Source organism: Lycorma delicatula, chromosome 4, assembly GCF_047948215.1.
Source record: "Lycorma delicatula isolate Av1 chromosome 4, ASM4794821v1, whole genome shotgun sequence".
In the NCBI taxonomy this organism is placed as follows: Eukaryota; Metazoa; Arthropoda; class Insecta; order Hemiptera; family Fulgoridae; genus Lycorma; species Lycorma delicatula.
The window spans coordinates 56,633,006-56,647,758 of record NC_134458.1 but is presented as its reverse complement, the minus strand read 5'-3'; the positions used below and the strand labels follow the sequence as shown (position 1 = coordinate 56,647,758).

Sequence of the window (14,753 nt, the reverse complement as noted above, 5' to 3'; positions counted from 1 at the left end):
GTAATAGTTCATAAATTCAATGAAAATTATGTTGATTTGGTATATTTTTAGTGTAAATAAGTTGTGTATTGTAATTTTTTGTTTTCTTAGGATAAACTTTTTTCTTGCTAAACTAAGAGTATTTCTCAAATTACCAAATTTATTCAAGTACCCCCCTGCACTTTTTTTCTTGGAATTGGAGAGAAAAAATAAGGGTGCTTGAAACATAGCCTTTAGCGAGGATAATTTAAGTAAACGTTTTCTTAGAAGTACCTAAATTCAATCACATAAATATAGTAGTTACATATTAGGCTTTCATTTATCAATACTGGATGCCGCTTATACAGAATACATTGTATGTGGACGGTTATGTGTTCAGTTTATCTTGTAAAGTTTAATACAGTGATTTATTTTAATTACGGCATTAAAATGAGTATAAAAGGACAGCGTCTACAATCTTTTACAATAAATGAAAAACCGCGCGTTATAGAAGAGGCTGAAAAAATTGGAAATCAGGCGGCAGGAAGCAAATTTGACGTAGATGAAAGCTGCATTCAAGACTGGCGTAAGAAGAAACAACTTCTGGTGATAAAAGGGCTTTTCGTGGCTTAAAACCAAAATACACAGACATAGAAAAAAAATTGTATGACTTTGTTATGAAAAAAAGGAAATGCGGTTATGCTGTCACGACAGAAATGTGTCAATCATATGCTCATGAAATCGCTAAATCATTGAATAAAGTTGATTTTAAAGCAAGCCGTGGATGGATAACACGATTTTTTGCATGAAATGATTTGTCAATAAGACGAAAGACTACCATTTCTCAACGACTTCCTGACGCTTATGAACAAAATATATTATATTTTCACAAATACATAATAAATCTTAGAAAAGATAAAGGCTATTTGGCTTCTCAAATAGGAAACACTGATCAAACCCCTGTATATGTTGAAATGCCATTTGACAAAACCGTAAACAAAAATGGTAAAAAAGTGTTAACGATTCACACTGGTGGTAATGAAAAACAAAGGTGTAGTGTTATGCTTTGCATTACTTCTGATGGATCAAAATTACCTCCGTACATTGTTTTTAAAAGAAAAACTTCCTACCGTACAGGTACATGGAGTTATTATCAGAGCACAGGAATCTGGTTGGATGGACGAAACCTTAATTTTAGATTGGATCAGGTGTGTATGGCAAAAGTGATCAGGAGATTTACTTAATAAAAAAAATACCGGTATGCTAGTAATGGATAGTTATTGGGGGCATACGACTGACAAAGTAAAATACATTTTAAAAAAGGGTTTGACAGATCAAGTAATAATTCCAGGCGGATTGACATCTCTATTCCAACCACTAGATGTCTGCATTAATAAACTGTTCAAATCTGCATTAAAACAACTGTACAGTAAATGGATGGCTGATGAAAATTTCTTTCTCACGCCTACAGGAAGAATCAAGCGCCCAGATTTTAACCAGATTTGTGTTTTGATAAAAGATGCCTGGGAAGGTATTTCCACAGAATTAGTAAGGAAAAGTTTTAAAAAAATGCAGAATATCTAATGAACTTGATGGTAGTGAAAACGATCACCTTTGGCAGAGCTATGTGCAGACTACCGGTAACTCTTCTATAGACATTGCCAGTGACAGTGATTAATTAAAAATAAAATCCCATATTAAAGTGTACTGAAATGATCATTTTCAACATGATACTTTCTTTTCGATTTACTGGCCTACTGATTCTGAACTAAACTAGTACTTGCAATTCAAACTAATATTGTAATTTAAATGAATGAATTAAATGCTCTTTACTTTCTGAATATTCTCGTATTTATGTATTTTTTTTATAATATCTGTTGCACTTTAAAATACGGGGGGTATATACTCGATTTTTTTTTTTTTAGATTTTCGGTCCAGAAAATCGCGGTGGGGGGCTACTCGAATAAATACGGTACTCCTTTTTTTCAATTTTTTTTTGTATGTTCCTTCCAAGCAACTTCACTAAAATGTATTTTTATCTTTTATTTATTTCTTAATTTTAAGCGAAACATTGTCAAACTTGATATTATTTCAAGATGTTGTGTTCTTTTTTTTTCTCTATAAGAGTTTTAATAACTCTTATGTTATAATCTGTTTTCTCAGTAATTTTTAATTTTATTACATTGCAGAAACACATCGTACAGTCTTGAACCAAATTTTGAGACAGTGTAGTACTCCACTGTTAGATGGACCATTTGCTGTACTAGTAAATCATACAAGAGTCCTTGATTTTGATGTTAAGCGTCGTTACTTTAGAAGTGAGCTTGAAAGAGCTGATGAAGGTCATCGTAGAGAAGAACTTGCTGTTCATGTTAGGCGGAACCAAGTCTTTGAAGATTCATTCCGTGAACTACACAGACGTTCAGCCGATGATTGGAAAAATCGATTTTATATTGTGTTTGAAGGTAAGGAAAAAGTGAAATTTGTTTGTTGTTCGAGTTATGTTTTACATACTGTTTATGTCATTATGTGTTAGTTATATTTCATTACAGAAAAAAAAAAGATTAATATTTAGTAGTGATAAGTTTATTTATTACCTTGTTATTATTTATATGAAAAGGCATTATTCATACTGATGCGTCCATGCCACATTACGGCATTATTAATCGTTAGATTAAGATTTTATAGTTAGCAGTTCTAGTTACCTGATATACACTCCAGCTTAACTAGAATTTTATGCAACTCCTAGCAGTCCTGCAGACAGTTACCAATGTACTGAACCGCAAGAAAAAAGTAGTTGGTAATTAGGAAGAACTCGTTGAAGAAAGTGGAAAAAGAATAAGGAAAAAATTAGAATAGAAGAATGGGACCTTTGACTCCTACTGAGGGACTTCCTCTGACACAAGTTGTGTTTTAATTTTAAAAAATAACTAGATCATCTTTACTAGACTATAAATTTTGATCAAGATTTGATGAAATTAATTTTTGAGTAGTTTTATTTAATAGAAACATTTTATTTTTTATTTGAGTTATTTATATGAAAGTTTTCAGCAAGTTTAAAGATAAACTAAATTGTCATTTAAATACAGCTGCTTAGTACCTCTTTTCAGTTACAAAGGGCAGATCATCTTGGAAAAGTGCACCTTTGAAGAACAATACATTCAAATAAGGTTTCTGGTTTTAAGAGGGAGACATTTACTCCCTCTGACTTATAATGTTGAAAGAAGTTAACTTTTAAAAACCATAGCCCAGACCTCTCCAGCAGATCTGTTTATGTATTGTGTAGTTTCATATTTAGAAATTGCAGGAAGTCAAAAAAATTTTCTAAAATTAGTTCTAACATAACAAGATTTTTTTTTATTATATAAAAAAGTGATTGCTGGGACAAATGTTTTGCTTTTTGTGGGGTCTTTTTCTTCATTACTTATTAATGACCGTCATATGACTTATTCTTGAAAAACAGACTAATAGTTCATATATTTTATAGGTGAAGAAGGACAGGATGCTGGTGGTCTTCTTCGTGAGTGGTATATGATAATATCTCGTGAAATATTTAATCCGATGTATGCATTATTCACAACTTCACCTGGTGATCGAGTAACGTACATGATTAACCCAGCATCGCATTGTAATCACAACCATCTTTGCTACTTCAAGTTTGTTGGAAGAGTTATAGGTCAGCATTTGTTATCTAATTTATCATTACTTTCATGTAGGTTCATTTTTTATTAAGATCAATAAATTTTTATCTATTTTCTTATTCAATATGCATTTTATCAAACATTCTTATTAAAATATACTATTAAATTAACAAATTTTGCCATTAAAGAATTTTGATGTCACTTAAAATCCATTCTGTTATATAATAAAACATTAAGTTTTAATTTAATGATTGAAGTAACATTTCTATAATGTTAAAATTTAGTTTAATTGGTTAATGTGTTGATTATATATCTGAACTTTTTTTAATGCAAATAGCTTTTTATTTCAATTATGTCCATAAAGGTGAAATTAAAAAGAAGAAAATAGATATTTTTGAATCATTGCATTGTTTTTAAGTCTGTTAAAAAATTACTTAATTTGTCTAATGTTGAGTAGTTTTAGTACATAGAGACATATTTTATTCAAAAACTTATAATCTCTTAAATTTAAGTGACATCTTATCCACCCAGTTACAAGCTTGGTCATTTCTTGGTTTTCCAAAAATGTTATGTTTAAAAATTAAGATATGGCTAATATATGATTCCTTAGGCAAATGAAGTCACTGTATACAAAGCACTGTTTTATAACAGAACAGGATATATTAATTTATTGCTTAACATTATGAGTCTTGGTCTTGTGGCTATTATGTGTAAAGCATCCAAGGTGTAAGAAAAACTGTAAGAAATATGGATTCTGTGTGAACAGAATGAAGATATCACTTGTAAGTATATTCAACTTTGTAAAGAATCACCAGGAAACCATTTCCTTGCTTTTCACAATAATCCTGATATAAGGTGTTTGTTATTATTTGATTTTATATTTATAAAAGTATAAATGACTAGCTCCCTATTGCAGCTTCGCCCACGCTATTTGGTTACTTGCATTTCTCACAGCAGTCAATTATTTTATTTTATGTTTTTTTTAGACAAGTAACTGGAGGCAGGTGCAGCCAGTCACACATATAGTAACAGTGGCATTGGCTGTGTTGGTTGAGCCTCAACACTATATACCTTCACACCTCTTAAAGAACTGGGGTTAAAACAAATTCTAAAATGGCTTTTAAATAGTCAAATTTCAAAAATCTAAATATTGGTTTATTTACATGAAGGTATACTTGCCAAAAGTCAGCTTGATTTTTTCATTTGTTGCTGATAAATTAAAAAAAAATAAAATTGTACTTACCAAAAATCAGGGTTAATTTTTTGTTACTGAAAAATTAAAAAAAAAAATAGTAGGGTTTCAAAAAAAATTCAAAATCCATTTTAACCCTTGAAACTTGGAATTTTAAAAAAATCTGGAGATTGGTTTTTAGATATTCACATAAAGATTACACACAGAAAAAAATCAAGCTGATATCATTTGTTATCGAGAAATTAAAAAAATAGTAAATTTCATTGTTACTCCATGAAACCCTTTTTTTTACACTTTGAATTTCAAAAAATCCTTTCTTAGTATGCAGTTATACCCTAAAAAGAACATGTATACAAATTTTCATCAATTTATCTTCTGTAGTTTTTGCTTGGTTTTGATAATGAATCGCTCATGATGTGTTATCTTCAATTTCAATAAGACTTCTATTGAAAAATATCTTGGGAACGATTCAATCTACTAACAAATACCCCATTTGAATTTTGAAAATCGTACAATTGTTTGTAGAGAATATAAGAGCACTCCATTACACCTCCCAAAACAGCGTCCCAGGGACACCCCATTTGTTGATGGTGATGAATGGTCTAGGCTCCCATGAGGTGATCGCACACCTCACCACTGGCTTCACATGCAGTCCCCACAGGAAGCCCATTGGTATTAAACAAAAATTTTTTTAATTTAATAATATTTTATTTAATGTAAACTTCTATTATTTTTTTAATATTATTCATCCAATTGATTTAAATCATTCAGTTCAAACCAACTGTGATAGAGACACAGTTCACAGTTAATTCAATTCATTTAAGTTTGTGCTTCAACTGGCAAATCTGCACTACGACATATATATATATATATATATCTTCTTTTTATTCCAATATGAAATATATCTAAAATCCTTCTGAGTTATGCAAATGAAATAGGAGTAAAAATTTGGTTGCAATTGATCGTGTAGTTTTTTAATTTATCCCGAACAAACAAAAACCCTCTTCCTCTTTATATAATAGTCTATATTTAATAAGATCATAATACTTAATAGCATTTATGTGTTCAATTTAGTGGTGTTTGAATGGATTGAAAATGTAATGCTAGCATTAAAAATGTAAATAATGTAGCAAAGTTGTTGATATGAATCACTCATTCTAAAGTATATATGACACTTTAGGACACATTAAGGACTGCACAACTCTATTTATGTTTTAGAAAAATATAAAAAGAGTGCCATTTTTCATATTTCCTGATTAGATTATTGTGTTGTTTGATAAAGTGTTTTTCAGAGACCTTGCCCCAACCAAACTACTTAGTGTTTCTCACAAAACCAGAGGTATAATGGTGAAATAGTATGTAAATGTTAATGTAGCAAAACGCCTTTCTTTGTTCAAAAATATTCCTTTATCAGAAATTACTGACAAATAAGATAACTGCTTACTTAGAAAACATTATCAATGTCAGCCAAAGAAAGATCAATAAGATTGAGCAGGGCTGCTATCCTTAAAACATTTTTTAACATAAGGCATGATTTCTTAATGCAAATACGAAGTTATGCAAATTATAATTATATGAAGTTAAAAAAATTAAGTTTATTTAATTCATTTTTTTCTTTCTTACAGCAAAAGCTATATATGACAACAAATTATTGGAATGTTATTTCACTAGATCATTATACAAACACATTCTTGGTATTCCAGTTAAATATACGGATATGGAAAGTGAAGACTACAGTTTTTATCAGGGATTAGTTTATATGATGGAAAATCATATATCAAGTCTTGGTTATGATCCGACATTTAGCACCGAGGTATTACTTTATATATATATATTTATTACCATCATCACCACCTAGTATAACATTACAGCCTTTAAAGTCATTATTTAAGTAGTGCAAAATATTTCTCATCCTTCGTGTTAAGCTACTGGGTTGTTTTCTTTTATAACTGCATAAAAATCATAGTTTTATTGGTGTTAACAACTTTATTTATTTTGTGGTAATTGTTTAACTTATTAAAAAAAATCATATTAATTTTATGTATATGCCTTTTTCTTCTTTTTTTTAATAGATTGAGCAGGGTTTAAAAATTTGCCATAATGAGAAATACAAAGATATAGTTATTAAAAAAGTCTATACATTTTTTATGTAAAGAATTTGAGAAACTAAACTAAAAACAAGTTTTCATTGTACTGCACTTAAAAAAAGAAGATATAGCGTCAGCTAATAAATCAAGGGAAACAAATCATGAGAAGAAATTACAACCCCTATTTATTCATTTTCTTAACTGGAGGCTGTTGGCCACTTAAGTTACACTTCTTTTTTTTTATGACAGCGGTGACCAATGTATTTTTTGGAGAACGTGAAAAATATGAATAACAGGACTTGAATTTATATTTCAAAAGAAAGTCACTTTATTTTGGAATTGCAGGACAATTGCACTGAGGAAAGTTAACTTTGTGTTAATTATAAAGATAGAATCTTTCTGTCCGGAAATTTATCAAAGACAAGGAAGAATAGTTTAAAAGCTTGCGTGTGGCACAGTACAATGAAAATAAGGAAAACTATCCAATAATGAAATTCAGTTCAGTTTGGTACTCTGTGATTATATATTACACCCCTCATGCTTATATATCTCTGGGAAAGTGTAACGTATAAGAAGTAGCATCCCTAACATCCATACAAGTCAACAGTAATTAGCATTGTGAATGAAGTGTTTTACTAATTCTCTTGATAAGACTGTCATTGTCATATGTGACAAAACAAACTAAGCTTCCAAGAATTGTTAAGGAAGTGAGACAAAGAAGATGGTGACTTAAAAATCCTACATTTGCATCTTTAAGGTAGAAAATATGATGCAAGATTATTCAGTGCAGGTTTGATGAAACAAATTTCATATATTAAGAAAAAAATTTACAATACCTAAGTCTCATCTTCAGGTTTTTGAACATCAACATTGTGCATTTCATAGAATTAAAAATAATATAATTATAAACTATGTAAAGTCATATCTACCCTGATGCATAATCATCAATTCTCACTGCTCATTCCTTTTCCTCAACATTGATCCCTTTCTCACTGTTATGTGTTCTGTGGATGCAAGTCCAACCCTGCTAGATTATTTATAGTGAAGGTCTCAGGAACTTGATGACAAAGCCCCTCAACCTTGGTGTTGTGAAGGGGTTGTCTGGGACCCAACTTGGAGATTGAGCTTCTTGTTCAGTATCTGCATAGTGAGCCTAATGATTAAGTGCCTTTCTGGTAAAGTCCTAATTCCCATTAAAAATTATATAATATGTATTGCTTCTGTCCACTATCAATAATATGTATGTTGATAATAGAATAGTAATATATATCATTTTAAGTTAACTATATTGAATCATAAATAAGTTGTATCTAATTTTTTTAGGTTCAAGAATTTGGGGTTACTGAAGTTAGAGATCTCTTACCAAATGGGCGTAATATTCTTGTTACTGAAGAAAACAAGATGGATTATATACAATTAGTTTGCAAAATGAAAATGACTGGTGCAATTCGACAGCAGTAAGTACTTCTATTTTTTTCTTTTTGTTCAATGGAATTGCAAAATTATACCTATGTGTTTATGTACAAACTATACTGCTTGCTAATGCAGTGGCAAAGAAGATTATTTGACTGGTCAAATAATTACATCCATATCAGTTTGCCCTGAAACATAATGCTTATTTTACAGGAGTGTTTTTCTAATATTATCTGGAAAGAAAAATATTAAGTGCTAAATAAATTCAAGTGTAAAAAAATAAACTAACATTTGCTATGACTTAGGGGAGACAATAGAAAACGTAAAAATAAGTTTTGGTTTTTTGTATTGTAAAATAATAAAATAAAATTTATCTCGATTAGAAAAATAAAATAAAAAAATAAATAGCAGGAGTTTTCATTTATATTTCAGATTGCAGTCATTTTTAGAAGGCTTTTATGAGATAATCCCAAAGAAGCTTATTAGCATATTCAATGAACAAGAACTTGAATTATTGATATCTGGTCTGCCAAATGTTGATATTGATGAATTGAAAGCAAATACAGAATACTACAAATATCAGCCTAATTCTCTTCAGGTACATATATATATTACTAATAATTTATTATCATTTTAGTAGTTTTACAATTATTAATTTGTATATATATATATATGTTTATGTGATTATGTTTGGTAAGGTAAAGATAGATTTATAATTATTCTTTGTTGTTTTTGTCATATTGTGTATTTTGGTTTATATTTCTCTAAACAGTTTAAGCTATAGGTAGATATCTGCATTAAAACCCAATCAATCTGTTAATTGCTTTTATTAACCCAGTCATGCAAGTAAAAAGTATACTGTAAATAATTATGTTGCCCTCTCCCTCTTGTATGATTATCAGAATTTGAACTGCTTCTTAAGAAGTGATCCAAAATGTTCTACCAGATTTAAATGGGAGTCTTCATATTACAAAAAAAAAGGTAATTCTGTTTTTATTGATAAATGCTGCAGCAACATGCTCAGTCATTTCAAGCAGGTACAACAGTGAATCAGGCAGTTTGGATACAGTCTGCCGTTGATGAGCAGGGAAAATTAAAGTATTGTTACCTTGCACCTCTTACGTCATGGTGGAGTTGCAGAGTACTGCATACTGCTTTTGCTGCTAAAGCATATTACAAAAACAATGATGTTATGTGACTGTGCAGCACCAGAAAATGATACAAGAGTAAAGACTCTGCAGCAAAGTTCTACCAGGTCAGCACAAAAGCACGCAGTAACAGTAAACATTTCTGATTGTAGTGTAAAGAGAACATCAGATCCAGCACCATCCGTATAAGAGTCAGATTCTGCATGCAGTAAATATTAATCACTCAAACTAACTTCCTTTCTGTTGACAGTTATTGAACAACATAAATGCTAATCCAGAATTAAGCAACTTTGATTTGTCATTTCCACCTGTTGGACTTTGTCAAAAAACAAAACTTTCGCTAGTGGTAGAGTATAAATTCTCAAAAGTTTTTTAAACAAAAAGCTGTTTCATAGTTTCAGATTGACAGCCTGTATCCCATTTAATCATTTGGAATTATAGGGCCTTTGTTTAGTACAGTGTTAGGCTTACAGTTACAGTAAATTCACAACCCTATGTTAGCATACTTCAGCCTGATTTAACTCATTGTCTGGTTAACCAAAACATGTCATTTCAACAATATGGTGCTACAAGCTGGACTTCCATGAGAGTTTTTTTAATCACAAGGTCACCAGATTTGTCTGCATGTGATTTTTTCCTTTTGTGATTTCAAATCACAAACGGAAAAACTACTGTGTAACCTCCAGGATCTTAAAAACAGATTCAGGAAGTCATATGAGCAGGTTGTATTCAAATTGAATTCATTCAGCCACGCTGAAAAATTTGGATAACATGCACACAAAACTTGAATGTGTGAAAAAAATGTTATGTTGTTGTTCAACAAGTTATTTTTAAATAATTGTAAATAATGTATTACCATTTCATATATATACCATGACAATTATCACAGTTTTTCAAGTCTAACTTTAGTCCCTAGGCAATGATTATATAGAACATTATATTATTATATGTAAGGGTTATTAATTTTTTCTTTTAATTTCACAGATTTTATGAAAATATTGTCATTTTTTGTATAGATTTTACTTTAGTAGGTAAATAACAGAAATTTCCACATCTTTCTTTTATGAAAACTATTCTTGATTACAGATTCAGTGGTTCTGGAGAGCATTAAGAGAATTTGATCAAGCTGAGAGAGCGAAATTCTTACAGTTTGTAACAGGAACTTCTAAAGTGCCACTCCAAGGATTTGGTGCTCTAGAAGGAATGAATGGCACACAGAAATTTCAGATCCATAGAGATGAACGTTCTACAGATCGTCTTCCCTCCGCACATACATGGTGAGCATTTATATTTTTTTACCAATATTACTTGTAATGATCATATGCACTTCGGCATAGGATACATTTATTTTTAAAATGTGAATTTCTTTGTCAGTAGCAAACTGAGGTAAATAATTTTTACAATATGAGGTAGATGTTAAGGTAGAATAATTCATTAAGCTTATTAACAGTTTGCTCCTGTAAACTGTAAATAAGGTTAATAAAGAGTAGTTTCACTAGTATATAGTCTATTCCAACAAAGCTAATATTAGTCAAGGGTTAAGAAACTTCTTTTGAATTCAATCAATATTTCTGCCATTTATTAGTAAATATTAAAAGGCGATAAATAAATCTCTTGTTAAATGCCAGAATGTAATTAGAGCATGATGTGAATGTTGTACCAGTGCTTAATCCAAATTCCCTAAATAATTGTAATAACTTATAAAAATTTACTTAATTAGTCATCTGTATTTTACTGCTATCCTGTGTTGTGCTAAAATACTTGCAGTTTCAAAAGTTACTGTATTAGGGCAGCCAGGTGATGAATGTAAACAATCATTGCTTCAGACTTCTCCCAACACTTCAGTCCTATTATTATGATCTTATTGTAAACTTGAATAATATGAACCCCTGTTAAACCTTTGGATACATTTCTGAGATACTATTACTTCACTTTACAGATCATTAGAATACTTTATTATTCTTCCTGCAGTTTTACTAATATAATAATTTGGTATGTATATTTTATGTTGTATTTCTATATTGCTCATATTGTAGGAAGATAATATTTAAGTTACTTGCTATTTTAGTACTTTTTGTGCTGGACAATAGAAATGGCCTTTTGAACTGACTCACTTACGAGAAGCCATGCAAAGACCTTTTTTATGGAATTCATGTGGCTTAAATTTTGACAGAGTAGTGAAATTTTATTCGTCTATTACTTAAATGTTTTATATATAAATTGTGAATATTTTCATTTCTATTCATCTGAGGTTAGTTGAGAATAATGTTCCATTAACATATATGAGTATATAATTTTTATAAATTTGCCAGTAATTCCTGTTGGTGGAGCATTTAAACTTATATGTAAAAGCTTTATTGTCCAAAACATCACAGATTTCTGTTATGTAATAACAATACAGAAACATATTTCACATTTCAGTAGTAGATATCACAAAAGTGTTAAAACTAGACTGAGTAAAATTTCAAAGAATTTGAAAAATTATATGCTATTAATCCCATGATTCCATTGGAAATTCATGAACTAGTCATCACATTATAAAATGTAGATATTTCATTTTTGTTGGTGTCAGAAGCATGCTTATTGCTAAAAAAAATCCCTCCAAAAAATGGCAGTATCTAAGCTCAGAAAGTACCTTGGAAAGTTAATATGAAAAATAAATTGAACAATGACAATTTTTTAGTAAAAGTCATTTTTGGTTTTAAGTTTATTCAAAATATTAAATTTCTTGTTATTTTACTTGAATAATGTTTCCCTGTTATTTATTTTGATTATTTTTTCCAGCTTTAACCAGTTGGACTTGCCGGTCTATGAGACATATACAAAGCTACGCACTTACCTTTTGAAAGCTATTCATGAGTGTTCAGAAGGATTTGGATTTGCCTAAATCTTTGTATATTTTTTTTCTTTAAATAGAGGCGTTGAACCTTGTGTACAGAATAAAAATGCCATTTGTTGATAACAGGAACTTATTTAAAAATACTATGTGATATATGAAGGATTATAAGGACATAATTTTGAATAAATATTGTTAACTTATTTTTTGTGTTAATGCGAGTTGAACGATTATGATTTTTCCAGTGGATTATATTTTGTATCTATATTTCAAATTAACTATCTGAGCTGTTTTAGAAGGTTAATTTTTTGTGTTTTATATATATACAAATAAATAATAAAAATTATTGTAAAGTCTTAAAAATATTTATAAAAGCATTATCTTTCAAATTACACTTATTTTCAGGTCAAAGTTTAAAAATTTTAACATATAATTAAAACAATTTTTAAAAAAACTTCTTTAATGTTCTTTCTTTATAAAATGCGTTTATAATAAAATTGATAGCTTGGTAAGCTAATTTAAAATTTCAGTTATATAGTTTTAGTTTAACTTGTTAAATATTCTGCACATTAGTACTGGATATTTACATATATATATTTTTTTGAAATATTCTAATGCATGATGATTAAGATAAACAGGATAAGCTTTTGTAAAGATTTTAAGAATATAATTGCTCATCAATATGGATAACATGTATAGTTTTTAATTTTTTCATCTATCTTAATTATGTTATGTTAAGATTTGACTATTTTTTTATCACTTATGTTATTGTTTTTCAAAATTAATAAGTTTTATAGATTAGTTAACTAAAAATATATCAGTAAATGGTCTGATTTTTTATTTAACTCTAGTTTTACTCTGCTACTCTCATATAAAAATTATAAGTAAGTTTCGATACGATTATCGATGATAAATTAAGGTGTTTAAATTAATAAATATATATATATTTATGGTACTAATATCACTAGATTTTATGTGAACACTGTACAATTTATTTTATTTATTAAAAAAATAATAATAAATGGAAAAAAATTTGTTCAGTCATAAATATTAGATGAAATTAAAATACATATTTATATACAATTTCCTGTCATTATCATTAATTCTGTAAATATTTGAATATAATGAGTAACTGTGCAAAAGGTGGTAAGGATAAATAATAATAATATGTAATAAAATCCCATTAACTCTTATAATTCCTCTTACTATTATTATTTGTATATAGTAATTTTAAAAGAGCTCTGGTACTATTATTACTACTATTACTTAGTTATAATGAAGTATTAGAAAAAACTAAAATTATAGTAATAAAACCAATTAAAAGGAAACCATTATGAGAAGATAGTTTACTGTAAAATAATGATAATGACGTTTACTGTATAGTTCAATACTAATATAACTTCTTTGTTTTCAACGCCTCTGTTTTTCTTTTGGAGACTGAAAATATATTTTATACTCTGTTTATAATTCTTATAAATCATATAATTTCAAATTTTAGTGAAAGAAATTATATTCCTTGTACAATAAGTTTGTTTACGTTTTTTAATTCAGTAGTTTTAATGATGTAAGATGTTTAAATTGTAATAAAAATAAATATTGTTAAATTTTAGTGTGAAATAAACCCTCACTTTGTCAATATTGACATCTTTGTATAAATATTTTAATAAGTCAGTTTATTATATAACAGTGTACATCGATATCCAAGTGTTTATATAATAAAATTTTCTTGTAACTGTAAAAATAGCTTAATGTATTACAGCTGTGATCTGAGGGTTTCGTCATCCTTCAGTTATATAGAAGTTTTGAAAAAAACATTTGTTAAAATACTGTTAATTAAAAAAAAATTAATAAGTAATACGAATTTGCACTTGTTCTGATTAAAATGTTAATTGTAATCCGCTTGTTTTCTTAATATCCTTATTCCTTAAAGGGGTAGTCTACTCAAAAAATCTTTTCTTATTTAATTCATGTAAGTAACTCAATTATTATTATAAACTATATAAAATTACAAATCATTCTATATAACATTTATTTTAATATAATAATTACAATTCCTGTTATAAGGGTGAAGGTGTGAATACAGAACGTTACAAAATATCTTATAACTTAAGAACTGTAAGGTACAAATTCAGCATTTATACCAAATTCGCCATGAAATAATGCTCTATATTCTGTAGTATGGAAACATTTATTTTGACTAGCTTTTTAAAAAATATTATAATTTTTTTTAGAAACGACAATTTTTTAACATCAGTTAAAATTCAAGATTTTATGATAAATTTTTTACTTTCTACATAAACATATTTATACTACAGATGAAAGAGCAGATTATTCTGAACAAATTTTTAAAAAAATTGTGAAGATATCTCATAGAAAAAAAGTTATAAGAATTTATTTACATCAAAACATGAAAAAAATTTTGCGGAAAATTGAAAAATGAACTTGCACTTCTAGAATTGGCAAACACCATATATAACT

At 28.6% G+C, this 14,753-nt stretch overlaps 1 protein-coding gene across 7 annotated transcripts in view; it reads left to right on the top strand.

Moving 5' to 3' along the window:
* HUWE1 (HECT, UBA and WWE domain containing E3 ubiquitin protein ligase 1) overlaps positions 1 to 14,170 on the top strand; it is a 299,081-nt gene extending 284,911 nt beyond the window's left edge. For all 7 annotated transcript variants that reach the window (XM_075363006.1, XM_075363009.1, XM_075363005.1 and 4 more), the window contains 7 exons: positions 2,148 to 2,423; positions 3,446 to 3,634; positions 6,417 to 6,604; positions 8,202 to 8,335; positions 8,724 to 8,889; positions 10,526 to 10,716; positions 12,224 to 14,170. In XM_075363006.1, the coding sequence (XP_075219121.1) occupies positions 2,148 to 2,423; positions 3,446 to 3,634; positions 6,417 to 6,604; positions 8,202 to 8,335; positions 8,724 to 8,889; positions 10,526 to 10,716; positions 12,224 to 12,326 (1,247 nt within the window). In that variant the 3' untranslated portion in view covers positions 12,327 to 14,170. The remainder of the gene's footprint in view (positions 1 to 2,147; positions 2,424 to 3,445; positions 3,635 to 6,416; positions 6,605 to 8,201; positions 8,336 to 8,723; positions 8,890 to 10,525; positions 10,717 to 12,223) is intronic.
* Positions 14,171 to 14,753: the final 583 nt, after the last annotated feature.